Raw genomic sequence first — 20,627 nt, 5'->3', positions numbered from 1 at the left:
CGAGCTGAGTATCAGTGTCAGCGACGTGTCCCTGTCGGACGAAGGGCAGTACACCTGCTCCTTGTTCACCATGCCTGTCAAAACTTCCAAGGCTTTCCTCACCGTCCTCGGTAAGCACACACTGAGCCGAGCAGAAAGAAGCAAGTGTTAAACTCCTCAGGCTCTGGCAAATTATGATAAGAGTGAACTTTTCTAAGGCTTGGCAGAAGATAAATGTAAACGTCTGATCTGGTTTCCCCTGATGTTTATTGTTTCATATTGCTGGGCTGAAAAATAACATGCCTCTTACTGTTTGCAGCGTGGCAGGATAATGAGTTAGGGAGCACACAAACACCACGGAACGAGTGCTCCATAAAATGGACATAACCTCTACATCCCGAGCACCACCAGTGCACAGAAGGTGCATGTGTTCATCTCCTGACAATCTATTGGATAGGGCAAAGGAGAGAAAAGCAGAAAGCATGAAATCAAAACGAGCTTTAGAGCTTTATCATTTTTCCTTAGCGGTTCATTTTTTTGGTTCATTCTCCTTTCTCTTTTTTTTTTTTTTTTTTGGTCTATAAAGTGCAAATTTTCACTGGGTTTGCCGCTTCTTTTATGCTTTATCCTCTAAGTGCTCTGCTGTTTTCCCCAAAGGTTATAGATACACATAGAAAAGCAATAGATTTCAAGAGATGCCCAGGAAATAAAGTTTCTGCTCGAAGCTTTATATGATTCTATGAATGTCAGTAGCCCAATCAGCCAAAATTGCTATAGTTCACTAAAACACACCTGCGAACCTAAGAGGCTATATGATTTTAGAGATTGATTTTTATTCTTTTTTCCTTTTTTCTGTCCCTGAACATGACTCTTTCTCTCTTTTTGTTTTATTTTTATATGTGGATGGGCAGACAGTTGAATTTAATAGAACTAATGTAAGATATTCTCTGTGGCAGTAATATTCACATTAATCCAGCCAGGGAATTGGTTTTGTGCTTAGGATATGAAATACATCTCCCTTTCAGTCCCTGTGAGACTATTTTACAAAAATCTTCACTACTTTACCATTAAGGACAAAAAGTACCCACTCAAAGCAAAATATTCTGGAATAGCAACTGCCTATGCTTTATCTTCCTTCTGCAGAGAGGCATTTCATGATCTAAACAATTGAGGAGTACACCAGTTTGACCTTTTAAATGGCAGAAAGACATAGAGAAAGGTGTTACAAAGACAAGAAAACCCCCAAAATATCTAGGCAATATTTATTAATAAAAGTAGCTTGATCCTTAACAGTCCTTTAAGCTTGACCTTCATATTAGGGGAGGGTTTCATGAAATTTTCCCAACACCATTTACTTACTTTCCAAGAGAGAAAGCTGCACAGTTTAGGATTCCTGCCTTTTTTCATTTTGTATTTGTAATTTCCTATTTCAAAGGAACATTTTAAACTCCTAAAACATTTTCTGCCAGAGAAGGGGAGCTTTGCCACTGAAGTGTATTGCATCTTTTAATCAGATAAACTATCCTTTTATGTACTAATAGTCTCTTTATTGACTGCTCTGCTTTCAATTAGAAAATTTAAGTGTCAAGGTATTGTAGTAGACAAAATTTTCTGTCCTGAAAGAGAGGACTAGGGTTATTAAAGAGATGTACTATGCAATAGGTGATGCTGCTTTGCTTTTATGTACATAATCTGTCATTTTGAAAAAGAGATGCAGAAAAATGGAATTATTAAATACAGGGCCCAGGATCAATTACTGTGACCGAGCCCTTTATCTTGCCACAAATGTGGATGCACCAAAGCAGTGTAGCTACAAGACATAACTGTCTTTTTTTTTTTGAGATTTTTAAATTACTGTCATCAGTGATACTTTAAAATAAGTTATTCTTGTGTCTTCATAAGTTCAATGGATTTATGCATGCAGTGATCAAAACTTTCCCAATTTTCTTTGGTGCATTGAAAAACAGCCATTTCCAAATTGAATATTATGTGTATGGTATGTCCAAATCATATTATCTGCTCTGAAGAACTTGTATACAGCAGAGGACCCTCCACAGTCAGTGAAGTTGTGATTATACCTCTTGGTGTTTTGGTTTTGTTTCTCTGAAGATAAAGTGACTCCAGTATTTATTTTCACCCTCCCTTTTCCCTTTTTTTTCTTTATTAAAGTCTTCATTATTTAGGTGTAAATATCTGTCCTCAACCTAGGTCAGTTCAGTTTTTTGTTGCCAGTTTAACGTTTAATTTTCACAGCTGTGAAAATTAAATGTGTTTGTCATCCTGCTTGCTGTGCTGAGCAGTTTAAATATTGTAACAAGTCAGACTAGACCTGCATGCAGAATATACAGAGATAAGGTATTTATTAAAATGCAATCTGTTTCTCTAGAAAATTAGGTAATTCCTGCTTTCTCTATTTATTTAGAATCAACTACCGTTCAGATTGATGGATATTTACAATAGGAAAAAGGTTTAACTGACAAGGCACGAGGAATTAATTATCCTGTTTACAGAATTTAGAGCATGTGAAGAAGTGAACTTTAAGTTGGTTGTGCATTCATGGCAGCAGCTGACACTATCAGAGACATTTTGCTTGTTTGCTTGTTAGGTGTTCCTGAGAAGCCACAAATTACTGGATTTACCTCACCAGTTATGGAGGGAGAGAGGATGCAGCTCACTTGCAAGACATCTGGTAGTAAGCCAGCAGCTGATATCAGATGGTTCAAGAACGACAAAGAAGTTAAAGGTATTTAAAAGGATTTTAGTGTCATTTGATCCAATTGTCAAAACTATCTAATCCATAGAATTATGGGGTTTTTTTTAATCTGTGTTTGAAAAGTTGCTCCTATTGGGTCATGAAATGAGTAGGGGATGGCACACAGATGAAGAATTGATTGTAATTTACTGTAGTGGTCATGTAACCATCTTTTTATTGTTTTTTCAAATAGTAAAAACTGATGTTTTGGATTGCTCAGAACTCTATGCAGCATAATAAACTCAACTGTGAGGCTTCATAGAGAAATATTTTCTGGATTATTATCACAGTCAGACCACTTGTCCCTGATATTTTCCCTTTTCATTTCTCTTGTGCCATTCCAGCATGGGGTATGTCTGATTTAGTTAATTCCCAGATTTATACAATCCCCTAAAAAATGTGACCAGGTGAGGCAGAACCATCTGGAACAGACAGGAGAATGCACTTCCCATAGGAGACCTATGGAGCCTGCTCTGCTGAGGAAGAGCCAGGATGTAGCAAATGAGGGAATCTCAGCTGGGAAACTCAGAATCTCCAGCCGAGGCAAGGATGCTGACAGTCTGCAGTGAGGAGGAGGAGAAGATGGACTTTAAAGGGGATCAGGAAAACATCACAGGGACTGGGGGGAATTGGACAAAGTCTGTTGTTACAGAAAAGCCAGTGAGTGACTAAAAACAAAGTTGACAGCAAGGCTTTGCCTTCAAGGATGCAGCGAGCTAGGAAAGAGCTGCATATAAAAAGCTGTTTATTTCCTTTACATCTTTTCTTTCACTTGGTATGTTCTTTGCTTAGACCTTAGTTTTCTACTCCATATTCTTAAAAATGATGGAATTGTTTTAAATCCTCATTGGTGAATGAGTGAGTGACGAGAGATTCCTAATGCAGAAGGCTGTCATACCTCCAAGCCGGTTGAGGTGCCCATTATAGAGTAGATGGATAAAAAGGATAAGGTATTGGTATTTATTCATGTCACCTCTATTCATTCTGCTATAAGACCAGATAAATAAATGATTCAAAATCCACCTTTTCTGTGCAGCTTTAAAGAACAAAAACAAACAAAAAACCACCCTTCATTTATCTAATTTGTCTAATATTTTGGATTTCATTAGCTCAATAAACTGCCTCAAGCAAAGTTACAGAGTTAATTACAGAGCCATTTATCTTCCTTTCCTATTCTCTTCCAAGTGCAATGTGCAAAAGCGGAGCTCTGGTATAAAATTGGTGAATAAAGGAGATTGTAGATGATTGCCTAAAGAATCCTGTTCATTCTAGAGGTGTTCTTATATTTCTAATGAAAATGAGAATAGTATTGAAAGGAACAAGCATTTTAGACTGGAATAATTTGAAATGTGTAACAAGGATAGAAAATGAGTAAACAGAGAATGATTCATTTCAGTACTGGGAAATTTGAGGAAATTGATGACAGAAATGCAGCATCTAATCAAATGCAAGTAAAAAGAATTAAACAGCACAGCTAAGACACATGGCACAGCAGAGACTGTGTCCTTCAAAAAAGATGGCATGATGAATATACATATTGAAGGCATGTTAAGATTGGAAATAACTCCAAGCCATGTCAATACTATAAGATAAACACTGACACAGTTGGCCTAACAGCAAGGCCATACTGAAGATATGTTATTTGAAATTTGAAAATAAGTTATTTTAAAAATTACATTAAAAATCTGGTGTAATACCTTTGCCTTTCCTTCAGCTGACAAGTAATTGAAGGCAGCAAGCAATTTGTTGATTTAACTCTTTAACTATTTGACTCTTTAATTTATTTTTCTCAAGAGTTCCTAAAGGGATTAAAAAAAAAACCACACAAAACCAAAACAAGATGGGGAAGAAAGGAGTATAAAAGGAGTATGAAAAAGAACAGTAAAGGGGAAAAAACCCCTGACAACCAGGAATAGGAGGAAAGTACTGAGCACATTCATTTCAGTTCAGTTTTCTAGGTCTTCTGAAGAGCACATTGCCATTTCTCAAAGGTTAGAAATAAAATAACCTAACCAGTCTGCAGTGGCATCAGCAGAAGTTACATTAGCTTTGTGCAGTGTAAAAGGTGAAATGATAAATCTGAGAAAAGAGATATGAAATGATATGCTAATGCAGCTGACATTAAAGGTCAAGAGTTCGTCTGTCTAGCACCAGTAAATCCAATTGTGTTCCACTGTATTATACATGCTGCAAACGAATATAAATGATGCACTGAGATCAGAGTTGCACCAAAGGGGAAAAAGCCACTCTAAAATTGTAGCTCCATTGCTATGACTCAAAAAAGGAATCATCATCTGATAAAGGAATAGTGTTTGATAAAGTAAGTGTTAGTAATGAGAGAGACTGAATGTGAAGCACTGGGTGCCACACCTTTTAGTTTACTGTTCTGTCACTCATATATGCACCAATTTAACAAAGGGATCTGCAGTTTAGCATTCTGGTGACATTTCTGGAAGGTTATTAAGAACAAAAATACTGGAGCAGCTAAATGCAAATTTTTCATTTTGAAATTACCTATCTTTTTCAACAAAATTTGTTACATGCTCTTTGAACAAAATTATATAAAGAATTTTTTATAGGCTTCAGGAATATTTTGAATAGATTTTATTTTTCTTTTTTTTTTTTCTTTTGCTAGGTAGACTTGATTTTAAAACTAAATAAGTTCATTTTGTTGCAACAGGTTAAGATACTTTGAGTAAGTTTCTTTAATTTTAGTATACACAAAGATTTCAGAGAGGCACTGATTATTGTCTTGAGAACCCTCTACAGCAAAGATGTTTTTTGTATTTTTTTGATAATAAGGTCATTTCATGCCAGAAATTGAGTTTAAATGCAAACAATAATTATATCTGCCATGTAAAACCAGAAAAACTCCCTTTTTAAAAGATGAGTATTTCTGTGTGTTACAGGTGTGTGCTTTTATAAATAGCTTGCAATGAGCAATAGATGATGAACATTCCATCATTTCCATTTATTATTTTCCCTATCAAACATCTACACTTATGAGAAATAACCCTGTATTAGTTGATACAGCCATATCTATATGTGCACCTGTCTGAAAGTCATGGAAGTGGGCCTGAAGCTGATCCCCGGGTTCATTTGGCCCAACATCTATTCCAAGGTTAAATCAAGTAGCTAAAGGTCTTCTCCAATTCAGGTTTGAAAAGTCTCCCAGGTCAGAGATTCCATAGAAACATTTCTGTCTAGGGTAGATTTTTCAGCATTCTAAAGTCCTCTTGTTTATGTTTTCATTATTTGTAGATATTTCATGATACATAATCCAGATTTGTCTAGGTGTAACTTGTGTTTGTTGCCCATCAGCTTTTGTTTTACACCTCTGAGGGGATTCTGGCTCTTTTTCTCTATGGCCATAATTTATGTACTTTAAAGCAGCAGTTTGATCTGGTTTTAGTCTTCTCTTCTTTGGGTTAGATAATATCAACTTTCTTAAGATGTCTTTGTAGAGCTCCACTGACCACAGTGTTTTTCAACAGGTTTATTGTACATTTTTTCTTCAGAAAGCCCAAAACTGGGCCTGGTCCTCTCAATGTAGCCACGCACGTGCCAAAGAGAGAAGGATCGCTTCCCCTGACTTTCTGACTGTGCTTTTACTAATGCAAGGCAGTGGGTTTAGCTTTCAGGCCTGCAAGGGCACTCTGTTCACTAACGTTCAACACGTCCTACCACCCCTAGGTGCTCCTCTGTAAAGCTGTATCCCTTCAGGCTGTTCCATTACAGTGCTTCCCACACAAAATGCTTGCGTCATGGATTTCTTTCCAACCTTTTCTTCAAGGGAATATTTAGGAGAGAGAGGAGCAGCAAGAAAACAAATTAAACAGTAGCCTACAACTGACATATTTAAAAATTCTGTAAAATGTCTTGAGTGATGGTGTGTTCACAGTAGCTGATCTCCACCATTCTTACATCCAGTTGGGTTTGCACTCAATTAGAACGTATTACAATCCCACCTTCATTGCCATGAAGAAACATCTAAGAAAATACAGCTGGTAAGAAGAACAAGCTAAAAATTTCTGTTGGTGAGGATGCTAACAGTTTGTAGAATCTTATCACTACCCTTTTTGCAGAGGAAGTTAATTCTGAGAGTCTAACTCTTTCACACAATAAATAACTAGAGAAGGACTTCTCAGCATCAATTTAGGAAATTACCTGCTTTTGTTTTTCTAAAGGATTAAAAATCTACAACATCTCAATAAAATTAAAGTTATTGATGTTTTCAGGAGCCTTCTGTCCCCCACCTGAAGTCAGTAAGCAAAGGGATGTGCACATTACTTATAAGCAGAATGTTACCTATACAGGTGCTTATTATTAAATATGGAAACCTAACTTTGGGAACAATATCGCATGTGTTTGCTTTAAATATTAGTGAAGACATTTGTTGTTTGATTATAATAACTTTGCTTTAGCTCTGGCCAATATGTCTCTTACCTACTAATCCCTAAATATTAATAGTGACCATGGCAGAAATGGAAATCTTTTAAGGCTTAGCAGCAAACAGTCAGAAAAATTCTCGTATGCAAGAAATAATTATTTTTTAGGGAGGAATGGAAACTGTATAACTACACAGTGTCCTTGTCTGTCTGGAGACAATGATAAAGACCACCTCTCTGAAGTCAGAGGTATTTTTAATCTAAAACTATGTAGCTTAAGCCATTGAAGATTTGCTTTCTAAAATTGATATTTCATGGAAATTTTATTTAGGTCATTCTGTTCTCTAATGGGATTTAGTATAATTTGTAAAACTGAAACCTCTCACTTTTCATAGGGCACAGAGGACATATGAAATCTCAGTGTAATTTAATATATATGTTTAAGTATTTATAGATATCTTTTCAAGCTTTCACTGCAATAAATCAATATAACAAGCTTACCATTTTTTTTCTGAAATAAACTAAAATCAATAAGTATCACAAGTAGTTGGGAACCAAGTGAAACAATTCTAAAGTATGTGTAAGAAGATCTCATGTTCCTGTTAATACATTCAGATATTTTAACTCAAATGCTCAGTCTTTTGGATCTTCGTTTCTGATCTAGCATGTATTTCTTACAACAAAATGTTCTGAATGTGAATCTTAACCTTGAGCTGAGATAATGCTTCCTAAGCATAGCTGAAAACTCCCTCCACTGCAGTGTCTGTGCTAAAAACTCAGATTTTTAACTGGATCTGCAAGTATCATGTATCAAGTCAATTTAGAATCGTGTAAAGCAGTGAGTGGAAGTTCTCTGCAGTAATCTTATTTCTGGTCTTCTTGGGACTCATTTCAATATTCCAGTAAATACTATGGCATGCTCTATTTACAGTTGTTTATTACCATTGATGACTATACCTGGTTTTATCAGTAAATTAGCATAATTCTAACCAAACAACAGAATAAGCAATGAATTAAGTAAGCACAGGATGAATCTGACTGTGTGCACGTGGCTTCAGTAATATCCATGCATTGCATTACTGTGAGAGGCTATAAGAATGAACTTGGGAAATTAAATGTTCAGTGGCACTGTGAATATGTAAGGTGATGAGGGTGGGACAAGATCACAATCTTTTTCTGATGACCTACAGAGAGCATTTATATCTAACATGGACCTAAACATTTAAGAGGTAACAATGAATGAAATTCAGTTTGAATGCAGTATCATGGAAGCAGTTTTAAAATTTTCTCTTTCAATATCTATCTCCTATTCTGACAATGAGAGCAAATTGAGGAATAACTGCAGTCTAATTGCTTTTATATTAAAGACACCAACAATGAAAGATGGGTTTTTTTTCCAACAACTGTGATAGAAAATTTAGCTGTCTAATGTCGGACTATGTTTTCCCAAAAAATATTGGAAAGATAACTAACTGTTTTTACTTTCTTTCAGATGTTAAATATGTAAAAGAAGAAGATGCAACTCGTAAAACATTCACAGTCAGCAGCACGCTGGATTTCCTAGCAGATCGCAGTGATGATGGTGCAGTTGTAAGTTGCAGAGTAGATCATGAGTCCCTAAACTCTACACCTCAGATAGCAATGCAGGTTCTAGAAATACACTGTAAGTAATACACATTATACATGCTTGCTTTTATAGTTTTGTTTTGTTTCAGAGTGTCTGTTGGAGCAAAGTTCTCTGGTATTGTGCAGATAGATAACGCCTTTCTTTTAGCCAAATTCTGTGGTTTGTATTTGGTTGGTGGGGTGTGTTTTCTATTTTATTTTTACAGGAGTGACTCAAAAAAGTTTAATGAAAGCTTAACATTGAGAGCGCTGTGGGACCGAGTTCTTGGTTTTATTTGAGAAGCAGTGGAAAGAAAATGTACTTGTCTTTTTTGGTTATCATTGAAGTAATTTAAATGGGTTATTTAACATCAAGAGCATCCTAATTCACAGTTTTCCTTGAAAGTTTCTAGAAACTTGAAACAAGGGTATAAAGAAACAAAGTTTGTAGCAGATTGCCTCAATGACGCTGAATCCTGCTAATGAAACTCACTAGTGTTGTTAATAGCACAGACTCAGGAAGAAAAGCTCTTTAAGATTTATTTTTAGGCCTGGCCCACACAAGTTGTTAATCTAGGTAATCCACAATTCAGTTGTATTGCATCTTTATATATTGGCTATTTTTTTTCTTTCAAACAGCATTTCTGGACATGATGTTTTCCACAGTGCATTGTTCCAAAGTTGAATTAATCTGGTTTTCTCTGTGCCCTACTCTGAAGTCAGATTGTCCTTTGAGTCAGTGGGTTTTTTTCTCTTATAAACTGTGAGAGACCCCATCAGCTGACATCTTCATATTCACTTGTATTAGATCCACCATTTTTTGGGGTCCAGCTGTTTTTGGTTTGTTGGTTGTTTTTTTTTTTTTCTGGAGAACATGTGTACATCTGCAAAATGCAGACCAAGGGAAGGCAAAAGACCTTTCATGAATCTCTTTCTAGACCAGGTGCAATCAACCTGTTGTAAAGCAGACAAGCTTGTCCCTGAAGCAGGCAAGTGTTCAGTGACTGCAACCAGTTCCTGAGGAGCCATGTCAAGGACTGCTGCCATATGTAACTTGTTTCTAAACAGGGATATTTCTATAAACAGGGACATTTCTATAAGCATCTAAGACTTGCAGCACATGTAAAATGCAGGAATGGCAAAAGCACTCTGTACACAGAAGCTGACAACTTTGCTAAAAATGCCATCTGCAAAAAAAGTCTGAAAATGAAGAGAATGTGGATTAGCATATGTGCTAAAAATGTTTTCTGAAACATTCTAGCCATCATTTTACTGAGGGAGATCAGGGCCTTTCTTCACCAAATGGCTGTTAAGCACCTCTCCTAATATATTCAAATGCATCTGTGCTGGAGACATGAATCCCTAACAACTTCTTTTCCTTGAATTCTAAATTGCACAGCCATCAGCCACTGATCTTGCCCATGTCTTCACTTCCTAATTCTTTGCTCTTTCTTCAGCACCTTGCTCAAGATGTTGGCACTGCAGGAGATGAACCAAATTTAATGGAACACTAGATGCAGAAATTGGACAGCTTTAAAGAGTTTAAAATGGCTGCAATGTAGTGTAATGTGCCTGAAAGTAAAGGCAGGGCCCTGGTTTGCATGAGCCTCATAAGGCAAAAAAGCCTTTTTGTGGCCTCTTGTATATAAAACTTCCTGAATATTTGTTTTCCCTTCCAGTTTGCACCCTTGTAGCGAGGCGCTTCCTTGCTAAATAGCAGTGAGGTGCATCTTCCTCTATGCTTGTTTCTCCAAATTTTGAACAAGACCCTTCTCCCTCTTCTCTGGCCTCACTGAAGTTCTCTGACAAGGTCAGACTGCACTGGGCATTTCCATTACTGGCGTACTTTATGTTAGTTCCCCCTCTAAGACTGCCAGCTTATCAAAAGCCATAATGCACAAGTAATTGTTCTCTATCATTCATGCTTGCTCCATTAATTTTCCACCAATCAATTTAATACTCTCTAGCACTGGTATGGAGTTGTTATACATAGAAAGAGAAGTGATAAAAGTGCCAAAAGAAGCTGAAGTTGAGGGCAGAGAGTGGAAGAACCATTTAAAGCTATGGAGAAATAAGTATTCTGTTATTGGTGACAAGAAGACTAAGATCAGTCTTTTGTTGTCCTTGTCCTTGCCACTCACATTTCCGTGGTCAGCATACTCAGAAATCTTAATGCTGGTCAAATTTTGAAAGGAAATTTTACAAAAAGAGAAGAAGATTCAAGGAACTGATGATATGGTTCATCAGAGAGCCTTAAAGGAAAAAGAGATGTGAAATTATTCACTGGAGCAATCCCAAATACTCCAAATGGAGTACATTACACTGGAATTGGGCTCCTTGATTTTATTCTCCTTGTGTTGCTCACTGTTGTCATGGATATTACTGCAGCCAGTGGAAGCTGGGTTTTTTTCTGTCAGTCCATAAGATTTCAAACATATAAAAGATATCCTGTTTGTATCAACAAGAATCATGCTCACAGGACCCTGTGGAAGCTGATCCAACATAAATCCTCAATGCCACCTTGCAGCAGGGCAAAAATAGTGCTGGCAAAGTTGATGAATTATGGGACCTCAAAGTCAGGAGAATCTGTTAATCTGACAACCTGTATGCTCCAAAATCATAACCAAGTTAGTGTGGCATTGCCACATACTCTTAATATCCCAGAGATCTATAAAATTAGCAGACAACTGTGAGAGAATGATAAGCAAGTCTCTTAAAAAGGTCAAACAGAACAGCACAGGTGAGCATCAGTTTGGCAGAGAATGAATGTACAAAGATGAAACATCACTCATTAGAACTGCTCTTGAGTTTTAAACTCCTTCCTAAAATCTGAAAAGTTAAAACATGGATGCTCCTCACGAATTATCAGTGTATCATCACCAGTTAGAAGGAAAGGGCAGTAAGAACTTGTCTAGGCATTTCTGCCCTGTATAATTATGCTTGAATGTTGAAAAGCCTGCTTTGTTTCAAGCAACTCGCCCTTGACAATGGACAAAATTTGTGGCTCCATCAAAACAAACAAACAAACAAACCAAAAAGCAGAGGAAAATAAAAGAGAACAGTAGGAAGTGCAGGGTTGTGTTTGCATCCAGTGGATGATGGGTAGAGGAAAAAAAAAGCAAAATAATGGAACGAAATGACAGGTTTTGATATATGCCTAGTGAAAGATAGAATAAAATTAAATCTGCCTTAGATGCTGGGACTGTATGAAACAGATATTTGTAATTAGTCCATGGAGAGATGTAGATAGAAGTGCTTATGAGTCCACACAGCTGTTTTTATCATCAACTTTAGTAGGAAGTCAACTTAACAAAATGAAAGCCATTAGATATAGAATATGTTTATTCCCTCATCTTCCCCTTACAGAAATCTTATGTTTTATTATTGTGATAGAGAAATCAAATAAGGTTTCCCAGTAGTGCTACAGTGTATAAAATGAAGCTGAGGACTAAACTTTTACACTCAAAGTTTTTTTTTTTATTTTCTATTATTCATATTTATGTGTATGTGATAGAAATAGTCTCTAAGTCCTTCTGCTGCTCTTTGCTTTCCTTTCTTTCTTATAGTTCAGTCTGAAAGTGGAGATTATATTATTATTTTGAAGGAGAGAGTGGTCAATTCTTGTTTTTACAGGGCTTCACAGATTAATTTTGCAAACTCAAAATATTAAAATAATAGGGGAAAGCATAGCATACCCCCACTCCATACTACAGGATAATTAGCTCCTCCAATCTTTTGATTTATTTGTCTGTAATTTATGTTACATCTCACTTGTGCTTAATCTTGTTCATCTGTATGTTGTGCTCTGTGCACTGCAGGGCAGCCCAGTTGCCCAAGTCTTTCTGCTGTGCTGAAAGGTTGGGCTGTAATTTAGTTTCTGCTTGGCCAGCAGAGGTTTGTGGTAGCATGACACTGCTTGCTGAGTTTATTTTTTCTGTGACCCTTACTGTCAATAGCAAACCTAAAATAGACTTGTATCCCCTCTGGCTTTGCTCTGAAGTTTGCTTGTCAGCCCAGCTGCCACTGATTATTAGGAAGTGCTTCTTGTAAGTGATAAATACAAATCTCAAAGGGATACTTAATTTCATTGTTTACTTCTGTGTTCAGACTAAACAAAGAATGTATTCTTTGTTCCTGTATTAAAGAATTATGGGTACGGTGCTTCAATTTTGAAAGCTTCTCAGTACAATTTTTAAGAGATTGTCTAAGTCCTTATGCATGCTCCTGAAAAGACATTTTGAGGGCATGTACAACTTCTGGTCCACATCTGAGAAGTCAGTGAATTCTTCTCATCCCTCCTCAGTGTTGCAGACATGTTGTGATTCCCAAAAGCAGCATCTTCTCTTCCTTCCAGGTCTTATCTGAGCAGAAAACAGCCAACATGTTGCTTCGTACTGAACAGAGTGCCATAAAATTACCCAGTGGTAATTACTGTACCTTAGTGAAGGTTCTCTGACTACAGTAAATTACCCAGCAGACCTCAGTAAAAATTAATTGTGTAAATCTACCCCAGAGGCTGCTTTTGAAGCCTTAAAGTGAAATCAAATCATTTGAACTTCAAACCTAATCATGGTGCTTCTAAAATGGCAGCTGTGATGTGATCCGTGCTAATGGACTCAGTGAGATTTTGCTCAAAAGCTGACCACACTCCCAAATGACAGCACTAATAAGCTAAATATGTGTTATGTAAAGAAGCGTCTAGAGAGGCAATTTTGAATAAATTCCATATTGGCAGACACAGATGTGCAGTGAATTGTCGGCCTGATAAATCTATAGCCATCAGCTAACTTGCTTCCACAGGCTATTCCAACATGTTTGTGTGATAGGCACACTTCTTTTGTGAGCTGTTATTAGATTCTTTTGCAATGAACATCTGGACTTGACTTTAAAATTAGGCAGCCATTCCATGAGAATGTTGGAATCGTTGTCCTGGAAATAAAGGTATTGATTTTGCATTAAGTAAAGAAAGCCCTGGGAGTGCAGCAGGCTGCGGATTGGATCAGCCACGCGCTGGTGTGGCCGTGTAGAACACGGGGTGTCTGTGTGTGCACAAGTGTCTGACAGCACCCTGCCCCTCTCACTCCTGATGTAACAACAAATGGAAGCTTCCCTGATGGCAAGATGGGCCCAGAATTTCTGCTTGTGCAAGCAGAGTCATTTCATCAAAGAGTTCCCTGATGCTCACTTAGGAGGGTTTAGCACACTGTTTCTGCTTGGCTGCTTTCAAGTTTTTGTTGGAACGGAGTTTCTAAAATAGACATTCTGAACAAAAATGAGTAAAAAATGTGTGTGAATATGTAAAAATATATTAATTGTAGTATATCATGTACTGCATCTTCATATAGCACTACATGAAATAAGGCATTCTAAAAACAGGCAAGAAAAGGGTCATGAATAGTTGGGTGCTGGACTCTGTGTCTGTGATGAATGCCTGAAAGACTCAGAGCTGCCCATCAGAACAGTACATAGAGACAAAATCCCTGTGTTCCTTAAGTCTTAATGTTCAGTTCTAATGAATGTCACATGTTAAATATGTTAGTGGCTCTTCAAGGTGCCTGTGTCTATCCAGACTTGCTGACTTTTTGTAGCTCAGGAAGAGCAGATGTGTGCCCATGCAAAAGCACACAAAATGGGATACTTCTTAGCTATGATAAAATAGGAGAGGAAAGGAAAACTTTCCTCTGCACTCTACATATGGTCCTTCTGTACTGTAAATGAGTAAAATATGTGTCACACATTCATTTTCTTTAAGCTGTGTGGCCATTTGTCTTTTTGAAGCTGATTCTAATTTTCTCTTCATGTGCTCCTTTCTCTTTACTTACTTTAGTTGTTTTTCCCCAATTTTGTGCTTAAAAAAAACCATCTTTGCTTTTGCACTCTGGCATAACTCCTTCTCTCATTTGCTTTGAAGTTCTTTTTTTTTTTTTTTTTGACTTGTGGTATGCTGCCCAGAACTCTCCCAGAGTTAAGTGACACCTATGCTTTAGGAATAAGGGCACATCTCCCTTTTCTTTGTAAGTAGCTTTTACTCCCTAGGCAGAGAATAGGTTTTTCTGAAGTGAAGAAAATATGAGACTTAAAAGAAATTTCCTTCACTGATGCTCATCTCAGTGGTTTCAGATCATTCAACAGAATTGGTCATTCTCATTTGCTTGTGACCATGTCTTCCTTACACTGTGTGACACCTTGACAGACATACTGGCTAAAAGCAAAATCTGGTAACATTTGGTGAGATTACACACTGCCACAATCTTTGTATGGACAATCTGGCAAGAGATGCATCCCCAGATTCAGAAAATGACATGTTAACTAGGATAATAAGGTGTCATAGCATAGCCTTCCATTATTTAAAATATTTTTTTTAACATCACCCCAAAATACTAGGTGAACTCAAACAAATAGCCTGTGTGTTGAGTCAGGAGTGAAAATAGTTGCAATTTCTGAGAGAATTGAAACTTCTTTTGATGTTGCCAAGAGAGAAAATGTCTGTATAATGATGACTTCAACCAATAAGTTTAACCACACAATTCTTCTAGAACTTCTCATACAGTGAAAAGACCTGGATTTTCCAGGCACATAATTCCCTAGAGTCACAAAAAAACAAAACAAAACAAAAACAAACAAAAAAACTCACCTGAGATTTGCACATCCAGGGCTTTGCTGTTCTCTATTTCAAGCTAGCACTATTTTCTCTCTTCCTACAACTATTTCATCATGGAACAATTTGAGTGGTTTAGAGCTATGATACCTCAGAGACCTCTGGAACTTGTGGAAGGAGGCCAATACTTGAAGCTTGGTCTTATTGATTAAAGCCACCTTTTGTTCCAGCTTAAGAAGCAAGAGGGGGATGTATTTTCTGTCTGATGTGCAGACAGGACCTTGATTTCTCACAAAACTTCTGATCACAGATGATCTCTGTAAGCCTAAGCAAGCAGGGATGTCCTTCACTTTCAGTGAAAACCTGTGAGCTGTTCAGGTTCCTGGACAGAAGCTCATGAGGAAAAGCTGGATGTTTTCATAAATGGCTCCCTGAATCTGAAAGGAGATCAAACTTCTGGGCACTGTTCCTACTTTTCTCTTTCACTGAAGATTCTGCTGGATTGCTGTGACCTTGAGAAGGAGACAGTTTCGGTGTCTTCCAGTTGACTCCCTCTTATATAAGCTTATCCTTTTTACACATTCAGGTTCCCACCCAAGACCCACCCATGTTGTGATACTCAACCAACCCAAACAGGTTTGGGTTCTGTTTTGGTTCATTTTTTGTTCCTGAATTCACCCAGTGAATGTTAATATGGAAAATAAATATATCTTTGAGGACCAGCTGTTGGTCTATCTCCCTTAAAGGAGGGATGTTACTATACTTAACAGGATAAGATGCAGATAAAACCAGTAATAATGAGAATGCAATTTAAAAGCTATAGTTTCAGTACTCTACATCTTTTCATATTGAATGAAAATTAAGTAAAATGTTAATTATATAGCTCAATAATTATGTAAGCACTTTGTTAATTAGTACAGTTACATTTATTAAACTTTTCATACTGGTGAATGCTTGAAACAAATGAAACTTAAAGGATAGTTAGTGTACACAGTAAAGGATGATATCTGTGAACAGAAAAGTTCACTGCTACAATTTGCATGTTTAAATGAGATCAATTAGGTTAATGACGGATGAAAATAAGAAATCCATTATTTAAATGCAAAATAATTCATAAACTTGTAAGTCCATTTACTGCAAAACTTTCATCTTTCAAAGGGGATATTCGGTTCAAAGGGTTAATGTACAATCCTGACCTTTACCATCTGGAGGTTTATGTTCAAATACGGTTTACAAGTGAAATATAATCTAATTTATTTCTCTGTAAAATCTTATGTAGAAAATCCACAGGGTAGCTTGTCTACTCTGCATAAAAACTTTGAAATCTGGTGTGGGCAGGATATTCTATGTGCCTGTTGTGTGACTGGGAAGGTTTTAAAAGAAGTTTGGGAGGGAGAGTTTAATATTATGAAAAGTAGGAAAGACTAGCAAGCAGGTGAGACAGTCTGGAGGAAAAGATAAAAAACAAATTTAGAGATCATTACCAGAACCTCCCAAGGAAAAGAAGTTTGCCATTCACGAGGGTGGGATGAATATTTTCAAGAAGCAAATCAAATTTTCATTTTCTGATGCTACTGCTTAGTTATTTTTATATAGACTAAAATTTACAGTGTTCAATATCTGATATGAATGTTAGAGAAAGGACTGAAGACATATTTGGAAATGCTGAGTATCTAGAGCTCTCATTTCACTTCTCTAACAGTTATGGATGTGCTATAGTTCTTAAGCCATATTCAAGATAATTTAAGTCAGACACAACAGAACAATGAAGGCTTTAAACAAAAAAATCTGAGAAAGCAGAAGATAAAGTTACACTGAAAGGTCATGCACTCTCTCAAAGTTCAGCATTTCTTTATAATGTGGTTTAGGCAGAAGACTTTTCTTTGTCTTTTCTTTTTTCTCCTTCTCTTAAGAGCAAAAGGAGATAAAAAATAAGTTGGAGAGTGGAGTGTAAGGCAATGGAGATGCTAAATGAAACAAAATTTTACTGTTTACTCTGAAAAAGTGGCATGACAAAAATAATTAAACAAGATGAAAGTTGTAAAACCAAGCTTCATCACTTGCATTCACTGGAGAAAACAGAACTGATTTGCAAAGAAAATATTGTTTCTACCACATCATTCATGTGTGGATGGGACTTAATGCATAATTGAGAAATACCAGTGACCCATTCTGCAAAGCCATGTAAAGGGGAGTGGCTGTTGTCTGGTGCTATCTCCATGGGGTGGCACACACTCAGAACTGGGGTGACAGTGCCACTCTGTCCTCCACTTATTTCAGCAGGGGCTACTGATGTGCTCACATTTATCTCTGCCTGTGTTGAGGCCAAGCACAAAGTAGGTAAGAATGATCAAAGAACACATTACGTGACAAAGGCAGGGTAAAGCTGTAAACATTTGAAATGGAGCAGGGGGAAACTGTGGAACTTTGGTGTTGTACTTCCAGCTTCTTTTTCTCCCTCCCAAAACCCCAAGCCACATGTCATGTGCTACCACATTTCACATCCTTTATTGTGTTTTAGTAATTGTGGGAAAGAGGCTGGCATGACCAGCAGGTGAGCTGCTGAAACAAGTCCAATGGATATCTTTAGCAAAGTACCACATAATCAATGCCCACAGAATTAGTAACCTAAATGGTTTCCTGCCAGGTTGGTGCTCAAATTGAGGCATTCATGTAATATGAGTGTCAGGAGGGAATATTTGACTGATCAATCTTTCTTTTCCTCCACATTGGCATCCACTTTCTTGTTTTGCATCCAGGAGAGTGTATTTACACTCTTCTGTTACAAGCTGTTATTACTCTTTCCTACAACAAACATAATTTTAAAATAAACCAGATGAGATTAAGGATGACACAACAGAATTCATCAAAGAATCTTAGGTAACAAAGGGACCATATGCTGCTTCTGGTCCTGCTTAACTGTAAAGCAGTTTTAAAGGAGTACAAAAAGAAGACATTGGAATATCCATTTGGATATGGTACCAAGTATTCACTTCTGTCAAACCTAAGTATTGAAGTACTATCATAAGGCTTAATTTCACAGTGTTGTTGAATAGTTTTATTGAAATTAAATGCCATTGCCATGGCACAATTGCTTGAATGAGATTAACTCACCCACAAATATTACTAGTTGAATAATTTTCAGATACATAATATTGATTTTTTTTCTCTCATCCATTTAAGCAATGAGTTAGTCATTCTTTTCTGAAGCAGAGGATCAAACTTCCTGCATCTGCCAGGCTACTTTGGTGAAGTTACCAAGGCAGACTTGCACCTAAGCGCTTATTCAAGGCAGCAGTGCACAGACAGAAGCCATGCTGCTTGCCATTTACAAAATAAGCCAAATCTGGGGAAATGCTGATTCACAGCTGTAGGATGCACAGCTGGTAAGTGTAAAAGCTATTAAAATGGTGAGCACTTGCACAGAACTGATTAAAGCGCTTCTCTCTCCTCTTTCTCATCTTACTTAGGATATCCAATCTGATGCTTATTTTTGTGCATGCTGCAGTGATTTGTCTTTGGAATTTACTTTTAAAGTGTCTTCTTTCCTAAGCTTATTTCCTTACATTTTTTAGAAATAGGAATGAAATTATATAGGACTAGAGAATTTTCAATGAGCTTTGTAATTGCTATCCATGTATGAAAATTATAATCTCATGATTTGTGAAGGAAAAAAAAATCCTGAAACTTGCCTGTGCTCACTCCAGCTCTAATTAATTTAGAAAGTAGATATATCATCATTTTCAGAGGTATCTGCTTATTTTATCTTTGCATCTGGAAATGATGGAAAGGTTCCAAAGATATAAGAGAGAGAAAAAGCGCAATGAAAAATGTAGAAGGCCGTGACATAAATAGATTTCACAAACATGCATTTTGAAGAAAAACAGACAAAAATGGGTAGACAATAAATGAATTAGTCTCTCAGGAAAAACTTTTAAAATCTTATCATCTGGCAGCCATTTATTACCAGGCAGCAATAATCTTTTATTATCAGACTGTTAGATTTTTATAACATTTTTTAAAATGATAGCACCAGAACTGTTGTTGTGCACTGCCACACTAAAATATCTGAGAAATTTATGAAAGCTTTTCAGCATTCAGAAGGTTTGCAGTCATAAAATAAAACCATGAAGTAAAGACATGCTGTTGGTAGCTCATAATTTAGCTAAACCTGTAAGAAGAAAAATGTGTTGTAATGAACCAGTTATAGTAACTTGCAGTCTGGTACAAAGAGAAAAAATGGTGGTTTGTGTTCAAATCAAAAGACAACAACAAGGTAAATATATTCATTAAAAATGGCATAGTAAATCTGAGTATTATAGATCCAGGCAGGAGGTGCTGCTGCACAAGGTTAAGTGATTAATTCAGAACTTGGAGTATTCTGGAAATAGTCAGTGGGTAATGGGAGGAAGGTGGGGGTTATCCTTTTCCTTGCCAGATGACCTGGCAGCCATGACATGGATGTTACACCACAGAAAAGGTCTGTGTGTTTTATCTGGGCTGCCTGGAGCTCAGCTGAGTGTATTCTGAACTGGCAAGTAATTAATAAGACATGTTCCCTGTGTTGCTTAGGGTCCAGGAAGGTAAAAACTGGCATCCATGGGAAGCTCAGTGATCACAGTGGAAAGAACTGCTCTGTCACACAAGCGCAGCTTTCTTTCTGAATGGATCCTTCATCATATTCCACACTGTTGGATCCAGTGCTCAGCTAGGTTGTTAAACAAAGCCTTTTCCTACTTGCAGTACTTTTAAGGCTTTTTAAATCATTGAGTATAGGAGAAAATTTCTAGCGACAAAAGGTAATTAAAACTGTCTACTCGTCATCCTAAAAGATGAAATAAGGAGGTGGTATCAGTGCTTTTAGCAGGAGGACTGTAAGTAACACTTGTAGCACATCCTGATGCACTGTGAGCCGTGTAGTTGCCACCTGGGATGAAACCTAAACCATGACACAAGAGCTGAGGTAATTTCCTCTTTCTTTAGGAACTGGGAATTCACTGTTATAAAAATGACTGATGGGGTTTCCCCCCTTTTTTCCTGTTCCTGTCTATATGGACCTCATTTAGAGTCCCAGCAAGCTTTTCTGGTGGAATAGCTCCACATTGCTCCCACATCCCCACACCGCTTTCTTTTGGCAACCTCATTGTTCATTTGCCACAGCTGAAACCAAGCCGTGGTAGGACTGGTGTGCCAAATTCATTTTTCCTCAGAATGGCATTTTATAATCCAGAGACCCTTTGCTGCAGATTTCCCAGGGGGAGGGAGCGCTGACAACACGAGCCGCAGTCTTCGCTGAGCGCTGCCG

The 20,627-nt window shown here is 37.2% G+C and overlaps 1 protein-coding gene across 2 annotated transcripts in view; it reads left to right on the top strand.

Moving 5' to 3' along the window:
* The window catches only part of CADM2 (cell adhesion molecule 2), a 115,037-nt gene continuing 94,410 nt past the window's right edge, over window positions 1-20,627 (top strand). Inside the window, exons 1-3 of one of the 2 annotated variants that reach the window (XM_005422370.2) lie at window positions 1-110; window positions 2,585-2,722; window positions 8,612-8,782. In XM_005422370.2, the coding sequence (XP_005422427.1) occupies window positions 71-110; window positions 2,585-2,722; window positions 8,612-8,782 (349 nt within the window). In that variant the 5' untranslated portion in view covers window positions 1-70. The remainder of the gene's footprint in view (window positions 111-2,584; window positions 2,723-8,611; window positions 8,783-20,627) is intronic. The other variant, XM_005422371.2, reaches the window with a different exon arrangement.

This window comes from Geospiza fortis, unplaced genomic scaffold (assembly GCF_000277835.1).
Source record: "Geospiza fortis unplaced genomic scaffold, GeoFor_1.0 scaffold72, whole genome shotgun sequence".
NCBI lineage: Eukaryota > Metazoa > Chordata > Aves > Passeriformes > Thraupidae > Geospiza > Geospiza fortis.
This window is presented reverse-complemented; position numbering and strand designations above follow the sequence as displayed.